At 42.6% G+C, this 23,688-nt stretch overlaps 1 protein-coding gene across 1 annotated transcript in view; it reads left to right on the forward strand.

The window, feature by feature from the left end:
• Positions 1–23,688, forward strand: part of MAN2A1 (mannosidase alpha class 2A member 1) — a 1,346,034-nt gene that overhangs the window by 1,248,683 nt on the left and 73,663 nt on the right. Inside the window, exon 20 of the mRNA XM_069625484.1 lies at positions 1,675–1,869. Coding sequence (XP_069481585.1) covers positions 1,675–1,869 — 195 coding nt within the window. The remainder of the gene's footprint in view (positions 1–1,674; positions 1,870–23,688) is intronic.

The raw sequence follows: 23,688 nt of genomic DNA on the forward strand, positions 1-23,688 counted from the left end.
TAAAGGAGAGACAGGGGTTCAAAAATGTCTTGCACGCCCTGGCTGGTGAGAAACTCCCAGAGGAGACATGGGGTAAAATATACAAATATGCATTTCATGGGAATCGCTTCACGGCAGATATGGAACATAACTTCAAGGTTCTTCAGGGATGGCATAGAGACCCCCTCAAGGTATCTAAGATGTACACAGGAGCCTCCCCATTGTGCCTGAGAGGGTGCGGCCGGATCGGGTCACGGGAACATATTTGGTGGCACTGGCTGCAAACACAAATCTACTGGGAAAACTGAAGGGGGTGGATGGCGGAAATCATCTGGGCAACACTCCCGTTAGACCCACTGCAAATGTGACTGGGAATTCCCCCCAGGAGTCAGAGGTGTATAAGTACCCCATGATGTGGGAGACCATGCTGAGGGTGGGAAGGGTGGCCCTCGCCCAGAAATGGAAAAATGGCAAGACTCCGGACAAGGAGGAATGGCTGCAAAAAATATGTTCCTAATGGACAAACTGACCGCAATGGTAAATGATGACTTGGATACCTGCATATCTGCTTGAGATAGTGTAAAACAAAAATGGGGATGGGACGTACACTGAAGTGGAGAGGTTATCGGTCCGGTATCACCAATACTTTAACCGGGGGGAGAGGGGTGAGGATTCGGGGGTTGGGCAGGGAAGCATCCAAACGGAAAGTTCAAGGTCAAAAGCACCTTACCTGGAGCAGTCGATAAAAAGGCCAAATGTTGTTTAAAACTTAAGTTAAAAAAAACAATTATAACACCATGATGTCATCTATACGCTCTATAAAATGTATATCCGCTTCCTATCACATTAAAGGGCAAACACACTCCGACATCATCTCTGCATCATGCCTCAAAACCCAAAGTTCACAGTCCCCGTCTTCAGAGCTCACTTCGCCCTCCATTGTCGACCAAGCAGCCCAGTCGCCAGCTGCTCCCATGTTTCTATACATTTGATATAAAAAGAAATCACGTTTTTTATATTCTTTTTTATATAAAATGTATGGTAACTTTATATCAAATTGATATAAAATCATACCCACTTTATATCAATTATACATTTTATATCAACTATCAACCATTTTGATATCCTTTTAATATAAAATATCAATTAAGTTTATATCAACACACTATCAAAAGGGGGCAGGGCTAAATACACAAAGGGGCATGGCCACCAGTCAAAATTGACTTGATGTAGAAAGTAACCCATTAACTACTTGTTTGTGTGGTGCAATGAAATCAAATGCAACATATGCAAAAGTTTTCAAATGTGGGCACATTTTTTCTTATTTTTTACACTACTGTTATGTTTCGCTTTTTACAACAATTAAAATAATCCATTCTTTGATGTGTTTTGTGATGTCCTTTCTAGTGTTGTTAAAGGACCTTTTTGGGGAACTGTTTATGTACGTTCAAGCAACTTATGATTTGCCTAATGACATCAGATTACGGGAACAATTTCATTATTTTTTGCAATTCCTTGTGTGGTGATGCTACATAGAGAATGCTAATCCTTTGCATCCATGGTAGTATGTTTTACAAGACAGACATTTGAAGCTACTTATTGCTGCGACTGGAGCATTATTATTGTAGTGTTGGTAACAGTCTCGACTTTGTTGCTACAGTCATATAAAACTGTTTTACATTTCTATTTATACAGAAAGAAGACAAGAAATCAGTCAGTTATCCCTCACTCCTCAGTCACATGACATCATCTTTCTTGCATTATCCAGTCATCCCAATGGCTACAACTTCTGATTCAAGTGTCCCTGAATTATTAAAATATTTTTCACCTCTTACTTCACCAATGCCTTGTGATATGCACTTGCTTAATTTAAGAACCATACAATCGAAGGTAAGTCTGTGTACAAGCAGTTTTGTTGTTTTCTTAAGCATATTACTTTAGTTAATGTAAGCAAAGTATTGGAAGGACATTGTCTCAAAGTATTAATGTTAATTTAATTGCCGCGAAATGTTGTCCAATATGTCGTCTTTAAAGAAAGTTGTTCTGCTTCAACTGGTCTGTTTTTGCGGCTGAATAAGTGTCATAGTAAATTTGAATGTAAGCACACACTGATTTTCACAGTGATGGCATACATCTGCAGTACTGACATATTTAAATCCAAGCACGCCCTGTCCACTTTTCTATACTAATGGGAAGTGTGATACCCAGAGGACTACAGCACATTTTGACCAACGTACACATTTTTGTAGTTAAAGCCCACGTGCATGCACAATCTGACAAGCGCCCAGCTCGATGACAGGCGTGTTTTGCTTTGTTCACTTGGGTGCCTATCGTTATAGGCCAGGGATCCAAGGTCACCAAGCTCCCTCAAACAGCTCCCAGTAACAGGTGTCATCAATTGCGGCAGCATTTTATCTCTCCGCTGTCCTGCACAGATTCTGTGTGCAGTGCCAGAAAACTGGTCTCTCTGTTCCAACATAGCCCTCTGTGATTCTTTGCCAAGGTTTTATAGTAATGTATTGTCTCTGGCTTGTGTTTTTTCAGTCACTACATATATTCCAAAGTGTGGTGATGATCAAGCACTATTAAGTTTACAGTATACATATTTCTTCTCCAGGTTTGACAAATGGGAAACTTCTCTTGACCCTAAACAGTCTCCTGGCTTTTGAAAAGCAAATGTGTGTTCTTTGTCAGAGGTTGCACTGAAGAGAGGCGCCTGTAGCTTATTTCGGTGTGCACAACTCTGGCGCCCAAGCATTCTATCCTTCCTGGAAATCACACTGCAGTTAATACTAAACATACTGAAGCCTATTTCTCTGAGGTGACTCCTAGCCTTAGGACACTGGAATCTGCTCTGAACCGTTGGCTCAGTCTGGGAAGGAAGCCACTATGTTTCTGAGACAGGTGCCCAGGCTTACCTTTGGCGTCTACCTGCCTTTCAGTTGTGTGTGTCTGTGTCTGCCTGCATGCAGGGCATAAAGATACCTAGTTCCACTCCGTACTGCAGGTGTCTGCAACCTGTGGCTCTCCATATGTTTTTTTATTTTGAATAGAACTACAATGATTCTTCACCATTACATCTGCTGGCTATGACTGATAGAGGTTGTAGTCCAAATCATCCAGTGGTCTGCAACCTTTTGGCTCTCTGGTTTACTGCCATGCAAATAAAGACTATGAACGAATCACTTGCACTGCCCCTTCATTCAAGTGTATCCTGGCTCTATTGAGCTGCTCGAGCACTCCTATACTATGTGCTAACCGAAATACGGCTAATTTGCCATCAGTAGTTCTTAAGAACTACAATACCCAGACCTCTGTGCAGCCTTAAGCTCTGCCAACGGCACGTCTGCGCCAGCGTGTGAGCATGGCTGGTTTTCACCCTAAAAAGCCTGTTGCTATCTTTCTAGGCTTGCTAATTTGTTTCTAGACTTGATTCTGTGTGCATTGCATGGCCGTGTGTGATTGAGTATTCTGTGGGATCACTAAGAACTGTTCGGAGCATTTCCACCACTGCTCCTCTTGAGATTTCCATATGAAACCAATCTGCTGTGATTTGACTTTGGAAATATTTGCAAGTTGTAAAAAATTGTTTAAAATCGTTCTGTGTGAATATCTAGGTTCAACTTATTTTTATCTTGCATTTTTTGCCCACAAAGTGAGTTTTTGGAAGTTGCTTGAAGTACGCTTTATGCATTTCGAAATCTGCTTCAAGGGCACCATTGAGCTCCTCGAGCACTCCTACACTCAGTGCTAACCTAAATAGGGCGAAATTGCCATCAGTAGTTCTTTAGAACTACAATACCCAGACCTCTGTGCAGCCTTAAGCTGCTCCGGTGGTGTGCCGGTGCCCTAGCAAGGCCGGTGGTTTTCACCGGCTCTCGTCTGGGCTTGTCCTGGCTTTCGGGGAGTGAAACTGAGCGGTAAGATCTAGTTCTTAGACGTGTGGCAGCTGGTTACTTTAACATATTAGGATGTCTAATGACACTGCAGCACTAAAAAGAAAGTCCATTCTTCAGAAATATTGCAATCTTCGTCTCTTACCGTCAAATGACTCTTTGGTGACTACTGCCTTTGTCACACAAACCTCCAAGATCTCACGTAGGAGTGCCAACTCTAATTTGTATCTAGCAGCGGACACCATTAGTGAAATGGTGGCTCAGTGGCCCCCCCAGAAATGTTTCGGCCAATAATGAACTAATAAGTAAAGTAAATGAAGGAGGCATTTCTAATAAAAGTGAATGCACCAAGCCTCCTGTGTCTAAAATACTAGTGGATCTGAAGGACACGGGAGCCTGCCCCTTACAAGTCAAGGATCTGTCTAGTGGTATTGAGCTACGGAAGGGCAATCTGTCGAGTGACATCCCTTATCCTTTCCAGGGAAATATTTTGGCCACAAATAGCAGTGTAAAGTCTATGGACACTCTTCTTTGCTCAATGACTCACATCAGCCCAAAACGTGATATATCTGCCTCCAATGAAGAAGCTTTCCTGGTATCCTCTGAAAAGACCCTCTGTGAAGTCCACAATAGCGGTGCAGTAGAAGATATATCGCCTCCCCCGGAGCCCATTGGCCATGAGAATAGCCTTTGCCCTGATGGGGAAAGGCTTGTAAAGCCTCAAAGATTTCAATTATTGAACACCAGACCACTTATTAAACATTCTACTGAGATATCCGACATTATTCTTGAATACGACGTCAACATCTGTGCTATCATAGAGTCTTGGTTGCATCCTGCTGCAGGTCCAGCACGCACACTGACAGTACCTCCAGGGTATACGATCTTTAGAGCGGGACCGCCTGTTGGGTGGAGGAGGTGGGGGATGCTCTTACTTGTCACTCATCGCTCAATATTCAACACCTTAATACAGCAGTGTTCCCACATTGTGAATTTCTTCAGACAAAATGGGCTTGATCATAATGGTACTCTAAAAAATGTTCTTATTGTATCGGCCACCTAACGATATGCCAGAGTTTTCAACCCAGCTATGCGAGTTGCTCTTGTCCTCCCTCAAACTGATCTCCAAAACAATTCTCCTAGGAGATTTAAATCTAGGATTTGACGACCCCCCTGGACTCTATTGCCAAATCTTTACAAATATCTTTAGAGCGCCTGGGGTTCCGGCAGAACATTACAAAAGTTACTCATAGTGGAGGCAGGACCCTGGATTAGGTGGTTACACATGGGCTAGTTTTGGATAGTTTGGAGGTCAGCCCATGTGCTTAGTCAGACCATGCTTTCATTCAGTTCCGAATAACTCTGTCTTTGCCAAAAAAAAAAAGCTAGAGACCCGCCAACTAAGGTCTTCTACCGTAATGTGCATAAACTCACTCCGGACACCTTGTCTTCTTTTTGTGCTCCAATATTCCATAATCTTTCTAGCTTCAACTCATCTACTATTATTAAGCTGGCTTTGGCCTATGAGGAAGTTATGACGCGAGTGGTTAACACCCTTGTACCTTTAAAACAAAGAATAGTGAAGTTCCAACCTTCTAAAATATGGTACACCCCAGAGATTTAGTTCCTCAAAAGCCGGAAATATCAAGCACTTAAAAGATGGAGGAAGTCGTTCTCGCTGGAAGACAAAATCACCTATTCTGCAGCAATCAACGCACATAAAAATGCCATCTGTGAGTCTAAGAACATTTCTTATAGGCAAAGATTTAAAGCAGCCTCGTTGAGTTTGAAGGAATTCTTTAAGATCTTAAGGGAACTTGAGGAGCCTTGCCCTCCCTCCCCATTAGTTATAAAGAACATTAACTGGTGTACGAATATCCATAATTTCATGAGGCAAAAAATTGGGAGGATCAAGGAGGACTCAGTGAACAGTCTATGCCTCTTATAGGGTTCCCCTACTTCTAGGTAAAATTGATAATTGACTGTCCTTCTGCCCCTGTTTGAGTTCTCATAAACAACGGAATCCGATATGCTCGATCTGTTGTCAAAAATCAAGCCCACAAACTAAAGGCGATAGTTGCCCTGCGACCATTGTGAAGTCCTGTGCAGCCTTTCTTGCGCCACTGATTACTAAATTTATCAACCTTTCTTTCAGGGAGCATCTAGTTCCAAAAATTATCAAACAGCCATTTGTTTCACCTCTTTTGAAAAAAATATTGCTACACGCCCAACTTGCCAGGCAACTATCATCCTATAACAAACTTCCTTCCTTTTGAATAACCTGGATAAGGTGGTGCACCATTAATTCAAACCTTTGAATATTTGAGGGGGAAATTTGGCTTACACAAGAGGGAGTTGAGGATATATAAATTATTGGAGGCTTTAATATCTGAAAGACAACAGATGTTAGAAGAACCAATGAGGCAGAGGTCTGAAAGGTGTAATTACCTGGAGACTATACCACAAAGTGTCAACTTTTTTAAAGCTCTTTCCATTAGAGGATCATTTGATAGTGCCATGAGAAAGGTTTAGACTTACTTGGTCTGAAGAATTGGGCAGGGTTATCTCAGCGAAGGAATGGGAGAGTCTGTGGAAGGTTCCTGTCAGGGCGAAAGTTGACTTGAATCTGTGTTACATTCATCAAAATATATCGGGGCGCCTTTATTAGACCCCGGTTCGGATGAACAGGTTAGGATTGACAGAAAGTGAAAGATCCTGGGGATGTCAGAAAGAGAGAGTACCTTGTTACATATGCTGTGGAATTGTACCAGGGTGATGGGTTTTTGGAATGATGTATTAGATAGGATTGACATTATATGGAATATTGTATTTCCGAGAACTCCATCAGCAGTACTTCTGAAATCCCCCAAGTGTAGTAGGTATATTGATTATGCAATATGTGCTGGATTAACAAAGTTCTCTTGATTGCAACCAGACAAATGTCTGGAAAACCAGGAAAAAAACCATGTGTGCCGGAATGGCTCGTTAACGTACAAATTCTTTCAAGCTTTGAAAATATAATGTTTGGTAAACAACATAGAAAGGAAGCTTACAAGGAACAATGGGGACCGTTTAATTAATTTTATGAGTAATATAGGATATTATTTGATATTTTTTGGTGGGATGGGTGTTTGTCATGTGGGTTGGAGTTTTGTCATGTCTTATGTCTGGTGTTTATATTAGTTTGTTGTATAGCTTTACTGTTAAACCATTGATTGGTTATTTATATGATCTATTTATGTTTTAATTGTACTATTGTTCTTGGTTTGATTTTTTTTTTTTAAATGATGGTAATGTAATTCTATGCTGAATGTTAATTATGTACTGCTTAGTTATTTGTTAATGTTTTTGAAAAACTAAATAAAGAGTTTAAAAAAAATGTAAAATAATAAAATAATAAAAAAAAACTTGTTAGGACTGCATAACATCCTTGGTCTTAAACAATCAGTGTTCAGGAGTAATTATAGTATGAAATCCACTCTTGTGGATCCAAAAACTACTATCCTTCACCATTTTGATAAGGGCAAAAGTGCCCTTTTGATGTTGCTTTATTTCACAGCGGCGTTTGATCTCGAGGATCACACCATCCTGGCCACCAGACTGTAAGACTCAGCCTCTTTTTCCAGAGAGGCTTCTAGCTGGGTTCTGTCATTTCTATCTAATCGAACTGCCAGAGTTTTTCGTGAGGATATTATGGTGGAGGAATAAGAGTTAGGTTGTGGGGTACCGCCGGGATCCTGTTTGTCCCCAACACTGTTAAATATCTTCACTCTTCCCCTTTTCATTCATTTGGACACAGAAGGCATTATGTATGCAAAATATGCAGATGACACCCAGTGCCTTATTCCTCTCACTGGCAATCTTGTGCTTGATTTGCTGGCTGTAACCAACACCTACAGTTTAATTCCACTGTAGTTGATGCTAAATGGTCTAGACATCAACAATGCAAAGACCAAAATTATGATGGTCGTCACAGCACCAAGCTTCGCAAAAGGGATCCTGCCTATTCCACCTTTCAGGTTGACGAGTGTCAGCTGGCAACACTACCTAAAGTAAAAATCTTTTGTGGTAATTGATCAAGAATTTACAATGAAAGTGCTTATCAGCCATCTTGTGTCCTCTGCCTATTACATCAAGCTATTGGTGAAAATTGGGCCTTTTTTGGATGAAGCAGATAGTGCAACACTGCCTCGTGCCATTATAGGATCTCTCCTTGACTACTGTGCCTTCTTTAGGGCTTTGTCAAGGGAGAGCTTAACCGCCTGCAAGTGTTCCAGAATAATGTGGCTCGAGTAGTCACTGGCCTTCGAAGAATGGACCACGTGTCAGCGGCAAGATCATCACTTCATTGGCTTCTTATTCAAAAACTGATTTTAATCCAGACTTTATGCATGACTCATGCTTGCCTTTATTGGGAAAGTCCAGTGTATCTGGCAAAACAGTTAGCATGGCTTCCTGCCAGGCGAACTCTACGGTCAAACAACTCAGGCTTGCTACAAGCACCCATGGCCAAGCTATCGTAGGTGCTTGATGGATGTTTCTCGGCAGAAGCCCCTCGGCTCTGGAATGTCCTTCCGCCGGATCTAAGAATTTGCAGCACTAGAACTTCCTTCAAATGCAGTTTGAAGACCCTTGTTTTGAATACTTTTTCATGGGTTTCCACCTGCTGATTTCTTATGTCTAATTTCTGCTCTGTTTTTTGTCTTTTTCTGTCCCCACGCTTCTATGCCTAAAGGCAATGTTCCAGAGCGTTACAAATAAATTAAGTAAATAAATAATGATCCAGACAAAAGCCAGACGAAAGTGGTATTTGCCCAATCAGAGGCTTAATGTTCTGTTGCCGTGGAGTTTAATTCAGATACTGCTTCATAAAATATTCTATTGCACATCATTGGACCTATGTTTCAGCAATGATTGAACAGAAAGGCTTTTCAACTTGATATATGCTTTGTACCAACAGTCTCCCCACACACCGAAGGTGTTTTCAGATTGTAATCCATCAATGGAGATACCTAGGTTTAACTTTGGGGTCTCCCTGCCTTTCAGGTGTGTATGGGTCTGTCTTGTCTATCTGCTAGGCATAAAGATACCCCGCACTCCCAAAATCATCTTGCATGATTCCACTGAGGAGAATATTCAAACCTCTCAGCCTTAGCACCCGATCGACTTGGGAGATCTTCCCTGTTTCCATCACATATTGAAGCCCCAGTTTGTAGTAGTCTGCCCTTCTGTATGTATGAATGCATCCGAAATAAACACAACAATGAACAAATGTATGAATGTTTATGCATGAAGTACTTGTGATGTCTGTGTGGATTGCTCTCTTGGAATGTTCCTTTAGGTAGTGGGTGAATGTTCCAGCAGTGCCAATTGAACTGGTAGCTGGAAAGGTGTGGATGGACCAGTTGGTGGTTATTATATACCTCACGAGACACTGTTATGCAACTACTACTGTAATAGTAAACTTATATAAAGACTTACCTTTGGTCAAACGACCTGTCTGCGTGCAGTGCCAGATCACTTCACAATACTAGAATAGAGCTCTGTGGCTTCAGGCCAGTATGTCCACACCATCTGTTATAAACCTGAGCTCTGTCGAGAGCTGCCGAGTAATTGCTAGCCAGTTTGCCAATCCAGCTGTCCCACATGGCCCTTAAATCCATTTGGTTCAGTCGGTGAAAAATAAAATGCCATGGTTGCTTTTGGGGAAAGGTTAGTTCATAAAATTATTTAATATAGACAGTGCTGCAGGAGACAACAACTTTAAATGAGCCCCCCCCCCATTGAAATAACCATCATTGATACCATTTGTGCTCGGTTAGCCTGTATATCCAAGTGAACAGAATCCAGGACCCTAAGTTCTGGAGACTAATCTCTGGGCTTGAATATGTCTCCCCAGTTAAAGGGAACTGGTATCATTGGGAAACCAGGGCAAAGGGGAGGCCCTCCTGCTGCCAAGACTAATAACGGGGCCCCTCCTACACCAGTACACTAAAAGGACTCCTGAGCCCTATGCTGCTCTTGTTGGTTTTCACATGTTTTGAGCCTGTTTATAATGAAATTTACCATTCTTCCTGAAAGAGGAAGCAAGTCCCAATTTCCCAAGAAAAACTGCAAAACATGCAGAACCCACATCAATAACAAGGTCCAAATGCAAATGCCGGACCAGAGAGCATCACCAAAGCAGCAGCGATGGTAAGAAAACAAAAAAGTGTAAACATGCATGTTTGAATCTGTTTTGATGAGTGTGTTTGCAAGATATTTCAAGTGTGCACGTGTGCATATGTTTGTTAGTGAGTCTGTTTGTAAGAGTTTGATGGCATAGGGGCTGGGGCTGCATCATAATTAGTGACTGTGCAGTCTATTTTGTATGTGCAGTGAGATGCAATCAAGATTGTGTCCGCAGCTGAATGTGTGATCTACATTGACAATCTCTCCATTAAGATGTGACCAGAGCTTCTTTTTTTAAAAACATGTTTTATTTGATTTAATTGATTACTATTTTTTCATACAAACAAAATATTCCCATCCATTCCTTTAGCCTCTCTTTGTTAATTATATTATTTCCTTACTCTGTCATTCTAATTGAGTCCAGCTCGTTACCAGGATAGAGGAGGGAAAAGGAAAAGGAACACAAAAAAGCAAAAACAAAAAGAAAAGGAGGAACAAAAGAAGAGAGAAAATCCTCCTTCAAGACCAGACTGGCATGAAGGTTCAGTTCTTGAGTGTTATCTTACTAAGGTGTGTGACCCAAGTTCGTCTGTCCGGTGGGGAAGAATCCTGCATATCAATGAGACTGCAGCTATCACCAAAGATGTTTTGTCCCCGTTCATCAGCTTCACCCACCAGTCTTCCTCGTCACACGTCTGTAATTTTGCTGCCAGTGATGCCAAATGAGTTTTCCGTTCCTCAATTACACCCGGCCAGTAAATTAACAAGTGCTTGCTTCAGAGATTCCACTTTGTTCGGCATATTACAAAATCTGCATTTATTTTGCTCCGATTTTCCCTGTATTGCGTTAATTTCATTAGTGGGGAGCAAATTGAGTCGCATTCTCAGAAAGCTATCTTGGTGTACTTTGCTAAGAAACTTTAACAGGTAACATGGAAGCTGATTTTGCTTTTTGATGTTCGTTGGTAGACTCAGTTAGCTTTCAAGTGGATGCCTTGGCAAGAATACAGATCCAGTCATTTTTCATTAGTTTCCTTTTTACTCTCGACGGATTGGACCTAAGTTCTGATTCAGTACAGCCAAGTTCTTCCAGCTTAGACCTGATGTTGGTCGTCCAGTCAGTTAACAATTTGCTTGGCCCGCTCAGCAGTTCCTGGTTTATGATCTTAAAGATCACTGGACTTGTCGGATCGACAATTGTGCGAAATGGCATCAAACTGTTACATTCTACTGCAGCATGCAGCAATGGGAGGCTTAATTCTCTGCGTATAGTTGAAATCGCAATAGAGTTTGGGAGGCCTAGTGTTCTCCTCCAAAATAGACCTTCAAGCTTTGGCCATGTTTTTGCTCGAATTTCTGGCATGGCCTCTGCTCCATAAGTCAATGAAGGGACAACATTTGCCTTGTAAAAGTCTACAATTGGTACCAAGGAAAAGCGTCTGTATCTTCTGTCCATTAACTTTGCTTGGCTGGACAAAGTTTTTGCTTTCTCCAGGAGAGCTGCCTGCTTCAGGGTCTTGACAGAGCTATTGAGTTCGACTTCCAGGTATTTAAATTATTTCACTTGCTCAATCGCTTTCTGCCCTAAAGACCATTTGAGTTTCTCCCTCTGTTTGGCCGATTTTTCGTAGAACATAACTTTAGTCTTTTCTTGATTTATCTCCAGATTGTTGTTTGAAATAACTCTGCAGATTGTCTAGTTGGCGTTGAAGGCCGACTGCCGTTTGATCGATCAAGAGACACACTCATGCCACCAATGGTGGGGGAGAAAGATCTAAGCAGTGGCTCACAATTCTGGAAGTCCGACAGATAAAGTTAAATAGTGCCAGCGCTAATGAACAGCTCTGCTTGACACACCTTGGCGATCTCAGATGACAGTAGACCAGCATGTAGATCCATTAGGGGTTCCATTATTTCCCCTGGACAGTTCCTCTCGGCTAATTTCTTCCACAAGAGTTCACGATTGACCTGGTCAAAAGCTTGAACCAGGTCAACAAATGCAACAAAGATCCTGGGTCTTCCTTCTTGGATCGTTCCCTTATAAATGCTTAGCAGTAAGATGTTATTCGACGTGCCAGTGTTATTCACAAATCCTGTTTGGAACAGATCATTCCAAACTGCAGTCCTTGTCCAAATCTGGAATTGCATCAGCAGGAGGGAACCAAATACTTTTCCGATCACGTCCAACAACGCTATTGGGCGGTTATTTTTCGGGTCTTCTTTCCGTCATTTTTTAAATATGGGAACTAGCATAGCGGACCTCCATGAGTTAGGGATCGAACAGGTTTGAGGTGCTTTTATTTATCACCTTGTGGATGAAAAGGGCCCATTCCTCCGGGTGTTCGTTCAACATGGCGTTTAAGCCATTGGAGCCCAGTGCCCTTGATGTATTCAACTTTGGTATCTTCCCTAGAATTGTTTCAACGTCATGGGGGGCCGTCCATGATTTGCTCGTATTTGATGGTAAATTTGACAGAAGTATGTTTGAGCCATCGAAAAGGGCAGAGAAGTGTTCCTTCCATGCTGTCCTGCTGACGTTGTTTTTCGGTTGGCACTTATTGCCGATTTAACCTGGGACCAAAATACTTTATATTGTCTGCCCCATACTATGTGCAGCTACCGTGATCGCATGCATTTTGTTCTTGTAGGTTTTTACTGCTAGACGCTTTTACTCTCCTCACTTTTCTTAATTTTTCTACAAGAATTTTATCGTATGCGTGAAGTCCTTGGTGTGTGGCTTTTCCAGATCCTTGTTTTTTGACACAAAAGCATTTTAGTAAAGGCATGTAGTCCACAATTATGTTCTCTTTGTCACCATTTGCGTTATTACAACAGTAATGTAATCTCTTGTTAGTTCTTCGATATCGGGCTCCTCAATCTTAAATAAGTACCTCCATTAGTCACTTCCACTTGGGCCTTCATAGTTGGTTGATCTAATTCCAGTGTGGCCCTCCAGGACGTAGTTAAGAGATTGTGGTCACTGTTCTTTGTCCTAATGACTTGAATGTTGTTATAAGCTGTAAAAGGTCTCTGGACACGTAGATGTGATCTATATCAGCAATCTGATCCTCTTTCCCAGGTTGCTACCAATTCGTTGGCTTGATTTTCTTCAGCCTTTAGGGAATGGAGATCTCAAGAGTCCATTATCGTAGACCATAATCTACCTCTTGCCTCTGGAGGTGAAATGTTTTTTTGGGCTACCATCTTTTGTGGTCTTTTTTGGCATATGGCATTTAAATCTCCACATACCATCATATACTTTGCATGATGGTTAGTGTGTGCATCATCGATTAGGTTTGATGCCGTCTCAAGGAAATTTGAGTTAGATATAGCTTGGGGATTCCAATAACAATTTATCACCACCATGTTTGACTGTTTGTCCAGGTGCGAAGAAGTTGTCAAGTTTGGCCAGCTCACCAGGAGGCCGAGGAAAAAAGAAGCTTGAGAAGAGTGTTTTTGAGAGGTTCACGCCACTGCCCATTAACGGGCCTGATGTTGGTCGACCTTTGATTCCTTTAGCTGCTGAAGCAATGACTAGGTCAAATCCGTTGAGATAAGGTTTTCCCGTCAACCAGGTTTCCTGGAGACAAGATGTCGTAATCGCCATGATTTACATTGCTCGGGCAGTTAAGTGCTTGAAGCCCCTGGTGTTCAGTGAGGCCATCTTTAAGGCCATTGGAGCATTGCTGGGCGGTTTAAATTTGGCCTCTTGTTGTCCCCCCTGTCCGTAGACCTTGAATGGCTATGTTTGGGGCTGTCTTGCCAGAACTTCTGGGATCCATTACCACTTCTGTAAGTCCTGGATTTGGTTTGAATCGTAGCTTGAATGTCATGATCCGAAACGTACATGCTCTCTTAGTTTGGTTTAAACATTACGTTTAGGTTTAGTCTTGGGCCACTTGGCACACGACCCAGGCCTAACGGGTCCTTGTACATCCTAGGCTCTCTTGTGTTTCCAGTTGGTTTTTGATCATTGAAATAATTCGGAATTTGCAAGGTGGAGCAAACTTTCTGGCTCTCAACTTTTTTATTTTGCCGAGGTTGAATTTGGGTACCTTCCAAATGCTTAGCAAGTGTCAAATAAAAGCCTAGAATGTGGAGGCTTTCCGTCACCTCCATTAACATTCCCTTAACCACTGAAGATGGAATATGCAAATAAATGGTGCCCATGCGGTGGTTCTCTCCAAATTATATTTTTAGATCTTCTGACACGACCTGTCAGAGGTTCAGGATGCAATGTAGTAACTTCGTCAGTCTTTCTGTTTAAAATCATGTCTTCCCCTTTGTCCAAAACATTCTAGTTTGAACGTGCGTTCACTGGTGCAACTTGTCCTTGGGGAAGGAGTCCTTGTTTGTTTAGGGGTCTTTCTCTTGTCTTTTACAAGGGTCCGGTCTGCTGTCCTGTGGTTGCCCGCCCTTGAGGGGAATTCCTTGGTTCATCTTTGGGCTCCAAACTAAGGTGTCTTTTTGAGAGTTTCCTTGTTGCCTGGGGAAGCTCTTCGAACAGATGTATATCTTGTGCTAATCCGTCGGCTTGGTGGTTTTTGCTTATGCAGAGATGCTACAGTCTGATTAGCACAGGCAGGGGGCGGTGTATTTATCCTTGGGTCTTTACTTGGACAACCTTTTAGTGCTCTTTCTCTTTTTTCTCATGGTTAGAAAAAGTGGCAATGATGAGCCAATTTTCGTGTTTGTATCATGTTCGGTTTCTTTAAGAAGGGTTTGGTGTCCTTATTCTGGAGCATGATGGTCTGCCAGTTGTTGGGTAAGGTCCGATTCTGTTTCTTCAATTGAGTATTGGGATAGCTCCATCAAGTCCTGTGTTTTATCCATGTCATCGATTATCAATAATACAGACCTGCTGGGTGTCACTACCCGTGACCCAAAACCCCACTGGCATGGTCGCCTGCCAGGTAGGGGGTAGGACTCAGGGTTCACTTGGGGCCTCTAGGGCCTTGCATTATCATCATAGACTCTCCTGAAGTCAATCCTGGCGCCTTTGGCACCAGGCTAATGTTCAAATTGGGACATTGTCTTGAAGGGACTACTTTTTCTGTGAAGGCCTGCAGCCAACATGGAGGCACCCACACAGTCTAGTTCCTAAGAACCAGACTGTGCGGTGCAGTGTTTTAGGGTGTGGTATCCCAGACTACTTTACCTGGACTACTTTACAGAGGGCTATATAAACCACACCCAAGCTACAGAACGTGCTTCGCATTATTCTGAAGCCAGCAGCGTGACGCTCATTGTGTTCAGAGACCAGCACCCGGCGATCCTTGAACAGCGGACCAGCAGAGGAGACAAAAGAACATCATTAGCAGTCTCTGCTTACCTGAAACTTTCCATCCGTCGATTCCTGCTGCTTGTGTTCTTCCATCCAGTCGGCAGCATCATCAGGACACCATGCACCGGAACAAAGCACCTGGAGGGAGATAGAAAGAAGGACAACGTTAAAAAAGGTTACTCATGGCATTCACGGCAGTAATCACAAAATCCTCACCTGGCTGGGCATTTCTTGACCCGTTGCGCTCCGGAAATCTTCACCCGACCAGAAAGACCATCGCGATCTGAAAAGGAATAAAGAATACAGGTTAGCAAGAAAAGACATTACCGCGCCGCACTTCGCGCTTAACATACCATCCATCATAGGCTCCTGCGTCCATCATCCTGGCAGGAGCCTGATCCAAGTAGCGCACCCACCGAACCTCTGTGCACCTAAGGGGAAACAAACACAGAAAAGACATTAGTAGCAAGAAAGGAAAGCAAAGACATTTTAAGACTGCTATAACCAGACTTACCTCCTTAAAGACACTTGAATGCGTTAGCACCAGTGAAGTTAACTCGGTCGCTTCAACCTGCAGAAAACTACACACCCCTGCACAGAAGGCAGGACGGAGAGCACGCCAGACATCATAACAAGGTGAGGAGTGGGCCATCAGGTCGAGTCCAGGGGGCTGGTGGGAGGAAAGGAAATCTGATCCTAAGTCCGGTCCTCCTGTGTTTTCAGGCCCGACCGCCATACAATGCATCGTCCAGAATCAAGAACGTCCAGGGTGAATCCGGCAACCAGGGCATAAGGGCGTCCCCGTGGATACCAGGTGAGCATACCACTGTGCCCTTTTTATTCTTCTCAAATCCCAGTGTTACTGTAGGCCTAACAGTTCCCCTTGTCAGTTTTCTTGGAGCAGGTTTTGGAAGGGTTTGTACTGAGTTGGGGTCCGGTACAGACACAGTTGGAGAGTCCCGTGAAGTCAGGACTGATGTTGAGTTGTTTACATCCAGATGGGTTGGTTTCTTTGTGCTCTCAAAGAACGAATAGCCTTTGTTGGTCTTCTTGCAACATTTTGTCGAGGTGTCCCTTTTCTTGTTTGAATTTGGGGTGACCTCATCCCCAATAGGTTCTGTTTTCTAATTGTACATATCCATTCTGTATCAGTTTTGTCGCAGCTGGGAAGAATAATGGGTACACACACTCTCCCTCCGTGTGTTTCAGTTGCTTTACGAATTTCTACCATTTGGTCATTTCATTTGATGTTTCCCGTTAGGGTTAAGTTCGCCTTTGGCTCTTTTGTAAGGTCAATTTGGTGTATTCCCTCATTATTTTGTCCCTCCATTTGGGTTTTCGGGTTGGGTGTATCTGGGATCTCTGTCTGGCATTCCCTCTCGCTGTAAGATTGGGATGATCGCAGTGACTGTGGCTTGTCTTCTATGACTGTTATATAGACTTCCAAAAAGACCAGCTTGGAATGCATCATTGCAATCATAGTTGTATGCTCTTTGAGAGTATCATTTATTGATTTGTACACTTTGGGAAGTGAGCCAAGGCAATTGTAACTGTTGACATTATGGAAAGTAAGTCTGTTTTTTTTCTTTTTCTTTGTGTCTTTGTTTGTTTTGGTCAGTTAGTTTGTCTGGCCTTCTTACTCGCCCCGGTGTAACAGTTTGGCCCATGGTTAGGTCCAATGTTTGTGATTCATTGGCTCCATCCGTTGATAGGTCAGAGGTCTCAAGTATACTGTGTTGGTTGAAACTTGATAATGACGCCTGGTGGACCCGAGCTTCCGGCCCCTGAACTTGTATTTGCTCCTTCAGTGGTCTAGGATGGAGAGATAAAATGTCTTGGCCCACCTAGTTCCTTTTCGGTGTTTGTTTGGTCCGTTGTTTAGGTATTTGTCAGAGGGGGTCGGGTGGCTCCTTGACTTAGAGTTTGTGTTTTTAATCCATGTTGTACCTGCCTTCCTCACGTCATTGGAGGAACCAGCTCGGGGTGTCATTACTTCACAGGTCTCCTTTATCCAGATCACTTGCTTCACTGGGCAGGTGGGTGGCATTGTCCATTCGGGCGAGTTAGAGGGGCCTGTTGAGTCAGTGGTATGTCTTAAGGTCCTTGGATGCCATTTGTCTAATGTGTGGCCTGTTGGAGGTTCTGGGTTTTTTAACTTGCCCTTGGAAGTCTAATTTCCGCACGTTGACATTAGTTGGTGTATAGATGAGTTTTCAGCACCCAAGCAGGTGGATGGAGTCTCAGCCCGGGCTGAGGTTGCATCTATTGTTGGTATTGTAGGGTGCCATCTTGATATTGATGGTCTTAGTGGCATTCCAGGATGTTTTTTATTGCTGACTCGTTTTTCATTGGACATGTATTCTGTGGGATCCGTCACACCTTCAACGACAACTCGTTTGCCGGATCTGGGAAGTGCGACTTCCTCTGCTTGAGGAAATAGTTTGAAAGATTTGCAGTGGGGGCGGGTCTTCTAGATGTTAGTTTCCTATACGTCCTTAAAGTTTTCTTTACTTTCACTCCATTTTGTTGTAATAGTTTTGTGTTCAACGGACTTTCCCAATAGTTTATTAAAATTGTGCCAGTTGACTTGAGTCGACCGTCAACAGTCGAAGTGTAGATGTGTTTTGAGTTTTGGTCCCAGGCCGAAAAGTATTCTTTGTCTTGTCCATAGTTATTTTCCCGTCTGGGTGAGTTCCTTTAAAAGTGTCTGACATTATTGGACTTAAAGGTAAGTTGATTATGTCTCCTCCGTTAATATTAGGTTGTAAATCGATTTCCGTTTCTCAACTTTGTTTGTCACCATCCATTTGAGCCTCTGGGGGAGCAAACCATAAGTCACTTTAGTCTTTCGCGTGTGAGTCTCCCAATGAGACGTCTTCACTTGTGGTAGGCGTATGGGTCTGCGCCACGACGCATAGTTCTCTCTCTCCTGGTCTCATGAAGTATGGGCGCAGTCCCCTGTTTCTACGACCGTTTCCCTTAGGTCTGAAGAGTTGAGGGCCAATGCAACAGGTGTGATTTTTGCCGAAGCGCGGCTTAATAGCTCACCTTCCAAAGTCTGTTGCTGCCTGGAGGGTAAATCGACGTATGCAAAGTGGAAGTGTGCACCCGTTGCAAACTGGAGACTTTATTGTAGACACCGACTTTAAGCATGACCCACTACCTAACATTAAAGTTTCTAAGTGGGGGCAGACATTGTTCCTTGTTTGAGGTTCCTCCATGGGAGTTGCTTTGGTTTTTCCAGTCAACGCAACATGTCGGGTGGGTCAAGCGCCCCCATAGTTCATTGCTGTTGTTAGCGCAGTCAGCTTGAGGGTTAATCGCTGCATTGTAAGAAGCATTTGCTGGACTTAAGGTGCTAGGAGTGTGTTTTAGAAGTGGCTGAATAGGGGTAGCAGCTCCGTGCATTGAGACCTTACCCGCTGCTTCCGCCGTCGTCTTTTCCCCTGGGTAGACTGCATCTCGTCGGGTCGCTGGGGGTCACTTTCATCCTCGCGCCGATGCTTCGAGCTACACAGGTAACAGCCTTCTTCCATACCGAGAAGTTCGTTCAGCCCAATTGGCCCAGCTGTCACAGACTGCGAAAGACTGCGATTCTGCAGCCGACTGTGCAGCGGCGAGGCAGGGGTTTTGAAAGGGGTCCTCCCTCACACCAGTAGAGGGTGCAGATAGACCAAAACATTTCAGGAAACACAGAAGACTTCCAAGTACTGGGACTCTGCAGCCGACTCCGCAGTGAGTCAGGGATTTTGAAAGGGCCCTCCCTCGTAGCATTAGAGGGTGTAGAAAGACCAACAAATGGCAGCAAACGCAGAAGACTGCCAAAGACTGCGACTTTGCAGCCGACTCTGCTGCCTCTCCACGGCGAGGCAGGGGTTTTGAAAGGGTCCTCCCTAACAGCAATACAGGGTGTAGAAAGACCAGCAAATGTCAGGAAACACAGCAGACTGCCACTCTGCAGCCGACTCCGCCCAGAGCTTCATTAAAGTGATTTAAAGTGATCGTTCTGGGGTAGATTGTGGGAGCAATATCAAAGTGATATACATTGGGATTGCTGTTATGAGTGCACCGTCATTAATTGATTTACAATGGCAATGCTCTGTTCTAAAAAGCTCCTGTGTACTATTGGAGTCTGGCATATACTAGACTTCATGTATTAGCCTGGAAACTCTCCCCCAACTTCCCAATCTCCCTTACTGCGATTGGTTCCTCACACCAATTTGTAGGAAAAAAATTCACCTGCCCTCCGCGGACGATACAATGCTAGTGCCCCCTCAAGGACTGACCGCTTCCTCCGACACTGGCATGAACATAATTTTGCTTGCCAGGAACAAACGTGGGTGGTGCATTTGGTGCCAGGCACCATACCCATTGTTTCTACACTAAGTGGAAGAAGATGTAAGATTTAATAAAAATAAAACGTGCAACTTTCACATAGTATATGGCATGCCTCTGCACATCATGATCATTCTGCATTGTACGCTTGTGTGGTTGCTCGGTATGTCCCCAATCAGCGGGGTGGCCTGCACTACTTTGAGGACACAAGGGCTATGTGTGAGGAATTAACCATATAAAAGCCCTGGTTTGTTCATTTTTGTTAAATACTAAATTGATTCCATCTCAGTGTGATTTGTTAAGTGGACACCCCTTTCAGAATGCGCCATGCCAAAAGCACAGTGACAACTGTGTCCTGCTGCATCAGTCTCCTGATATGCAACTCCTGCTGTCCAGTGGTACAGAGCAGGTTCATAGGTCACTGGTGTGTTTGGCAGCTGCTCTGACAGACAAATCACTGCAGTGTGGATGTTGCATTTAAATCTGCACCTGTGTTCCAAAACCCTGATGACTTTCATAAAGTGTGGCCTGGTGGAAGAGTAATCTTGAAATATAAGCCTTATCTGTATTATTTGTATGGTGGCTTGTAGTTCGCATAATTATTACAAGCTTTACCTGTTTTGTAGCATACACATGTCAACACTGTGAGCTCAGGCCAGCCAGGGAAGTATTGTGTGTATTCAAGTTACTGCCTGGCTCTGCTCACCATCAGAACTATGGGTAGTAATATTGTACCTCTCTTTGATCCTTTGTGCGGTCGGATAGCACCTCTGTCCAGGAGAAGTGTCCCTGGAAAAAAGACCTGAAAGGGCTTGCCCCATACAAAAAGGGCCTTTCTGACACAACGATATGGCATACCAGAAGGCTTTTGATATGCAGGCTTAGAGAAGGGGCCAGTTTTAGGCACTCGGGCAAACGTAAAAAAAAAGGAGGAAGGATTCTGCCATCTTTTTCTGTGTGCTTCTTTTTCCTTCCAGTCTCACTTCCTGCGATCCGAGCAACCTGCTTAGCTCGCTGCCCCGCCTTGGATCTCTGGTCCCGGATCTGATGTTATTGCTATACTAACTTTGAATCGACTTCTGTTGGTTTTCGGAATATGTAGTTTATTATCGTCTACATCTACATGTCAATCTAAAGTCTATCTCTGTTTTACTCGCTTTACTGGTGAGTGTATTCCAAAAGTGGTATTCAACATAGTTACATTTTCCTGTAGATCATATTCTGTGCGTTTCCAAATTATAAAAATGTCATCAATATATTGATGCTGCAACACCACATTCTTGGATTGCTCATTGTTTGATACATGTGCCTGTTCAGGTTGGCATATTAATTTATCAGATAGTTTTGACAACTTCAGAAATAACGGTATTTAACAAGGCTGTCCTTTTCACCAAGAGTTTGGAATAAATATACAGATTGACATCTTCAAGTGTATTAAAAAAACTCAAACTGAAGAAGTACTTCCTTCACAAAAGTGAACTACAGCAAGAAAAAAGCATGGCAACTAGTGACCTAATGATTGATGACATCAACAATAACACAGCTCATATCCTTCGAACATGGAGCAGAACAATCTGAGCACCAGATTTTAGTAGACATCAACATTATTTTAGACAATCTTATGCCAGAACACAGAAACTGACGTTGGCACAAGACAACATAAGGCACATTTAAAAGTGCTGTACTTGACATGCACTGATTAATTGAGAATAATTTAGGTATACAGTCAAGCAAATGAGTCTATTTAACTAGAACAGAAAGAGAGGCACACATGTACATTATACAAGATGAGAACATTATGGTAGCATAGTCATACTAAATAGGAAGGACTATATCTGTATGGGGACACCTGGATGTTATGTTAAACTGAGAGAAAATCCTGGTAAAGAAATAACCTTGAATGCCTAAGAACTTCTAGTAAAATGGTACAGGAATGGAATTTTAACAGATAATGAGAAATCGTTTTTGGTTAAAGACCACTCAGCCAAATCAACTTTCTATTTTCTTTCCGAAAGTGCAAAAACATTTTGATAATTACCTGAGGTAAGTCTGATTGAGTGGTATAGACTGGGCTAAAGAAAATATTTCAAGATGTATTGATACAGCGATTAGGCCATGTGTATATGCACTAACACCCTGTTATAAACTCTTTGCCCATAATTCAGATATTAGAAAGTATGATCTGGCAAATGGAAAACATACTAGTTACTATAGATGTCAGCACCATTGACTTATTTTGTTGTATTTCTCAGGAGAGTCCATAAATGGTACATCTCATTGTCCATATACAGACCCTTCAGTCCAAGTTCAGATGAAAAACCCATTTGCTCCCATGTCTGAAAACATGTCTTCTTGAGCCTAGTTTAACCCTATTAGTTGTTAAAAAAAAAAAATAAATACATTGAATTGGAGTAACACAGAGCCTTATTTTTCATCGCCCTAATAGGCTCCAATGTTTGTAGTTTCCAGGTCTGATAATACTACCAGCATAAAGTTTAGATCCAGGGCACAGAATAATATCTGTTAGGACCGTAATAATATGTACGGTTTATGTTGTCTAACCATTAAAGATAATTCTAACAAATGATTTTGAAAAAAGGTTGATCATTGACAAATGGCCCAAATGTATTAAGTGCATTCAGGCAGCCTTTACAGTGATCACAGCTAATGAAACCATATGTAACCTATGCAAGTGTGGGGTAACAATATTTTTAGGATTGATGATACTCCCGCATTAGACTTTGTGATTAGCCTGAAAAACACTGCATTCAAAATGAAGTCCCAAAACTGATCTCCCACCTCAAGCCTATCAACCATATCTCCCATGCGCTTTCTCAACTCCACTGGCTTCCTATTGCCTTCCTGCGTTAAATTAAGGAATATCTGGCTGTAGCACAGAACCCTCCACAATCTAGGGCACAGCTACCTCAAGAGCCCTCCACTTTGCAATTTCTTTGCTTCGAGTTTCTACATTTTCAAAACATTGTCTGGCAGGATACAATTTTACTTACCAATCTTCTACCCTCACTCTTTTTGCCCTCCCCTGCACAAAAATAATTACATCTGTTTCCGAAAACCCCCTTAAGACGTTTCTCTTCTCCATGGATTGTTTGCAGTTGGTGCATATATACACCCCCTGGTGTCTCTCTCGTTTGCAGGAAAATTGAACAAAAATATTGCAGTAGAGCATAACCAGCATACTGATTTGCTCGTATACACCGTATACACTTGCAGCCAGACAGGAACTTTACCAATTCCAGGTAATTCATGTGAATAATGGACATTAAAAAAGTAACCTCAAAAAGAGTAATGGGCTAAAACGTCTCTTCTTGAATAATTTCCTGGATTCGTGAGGACATTCTTGATATATTTGACATGCTAAGTCAATTTATTTACATATCGAAAAGGAATGAATCTGTGCAACTTGAACTTGATAAGTGTTCATTTGTAGGTGACCATATTTAACAAACCCTGTCCTGATGAGAGCCATTTATTTATAAAGTTTGGTCTGCGCGAATTACAAAATAGAGTGGTCCACGGTGCTTGGTATAATACCCTTTCTAATAATCGTTTTTCCAGTGCAGTTGCTCAAGCAGGTGGAATTGCATAATTATTCTTGTAACAGCTGGAGTTTGACAAATGCGTAGACCATTCAGACTGCAGTAAGTGGCAGTCATTATGTAGAATTCAGGGGCATGTTGAGTGTTACACTAAAAAACCAACATCATTCATTTGCTTCATGTTCTTCACTTAAACGTTGGAGATGGCGTTTGTTTTCAAGATCTCTGTTCATGTTAGGGTGCAATTAGAACAAGGAGCTCTGGCTTCTTTGCCTGGGCAGTTCAACCATGAAGATTTGTTTCGGCTTTGATTGGCAGGTGATTCACTGAAAATAGAAAGAATCTTATGAGGATGGTCTGTTAAAATCTAAGGTATTTGATAAATCAAATGCTGCTTGTATAATGGTATTCCTTTTAGTTTATTTAGAAGTATGCAATATAATGAACTGTGGAGGATTATATT

Source organism: Ambystoma mexicanum, chromosome 6p, assembly GCF_040938575.1.
Source record: "Ambystoma mexicanum isolate Mex_15411 chromosome 6p, UKY_AmexF1_1, whole genome shotgun sequence".
Taxonomy (NCBI): Eukaryota; Metazoa; Chordata; class Amphibia; order Caudata; family Ambystomatidae; genus Ambystoma; species Ambystoma mexicanum.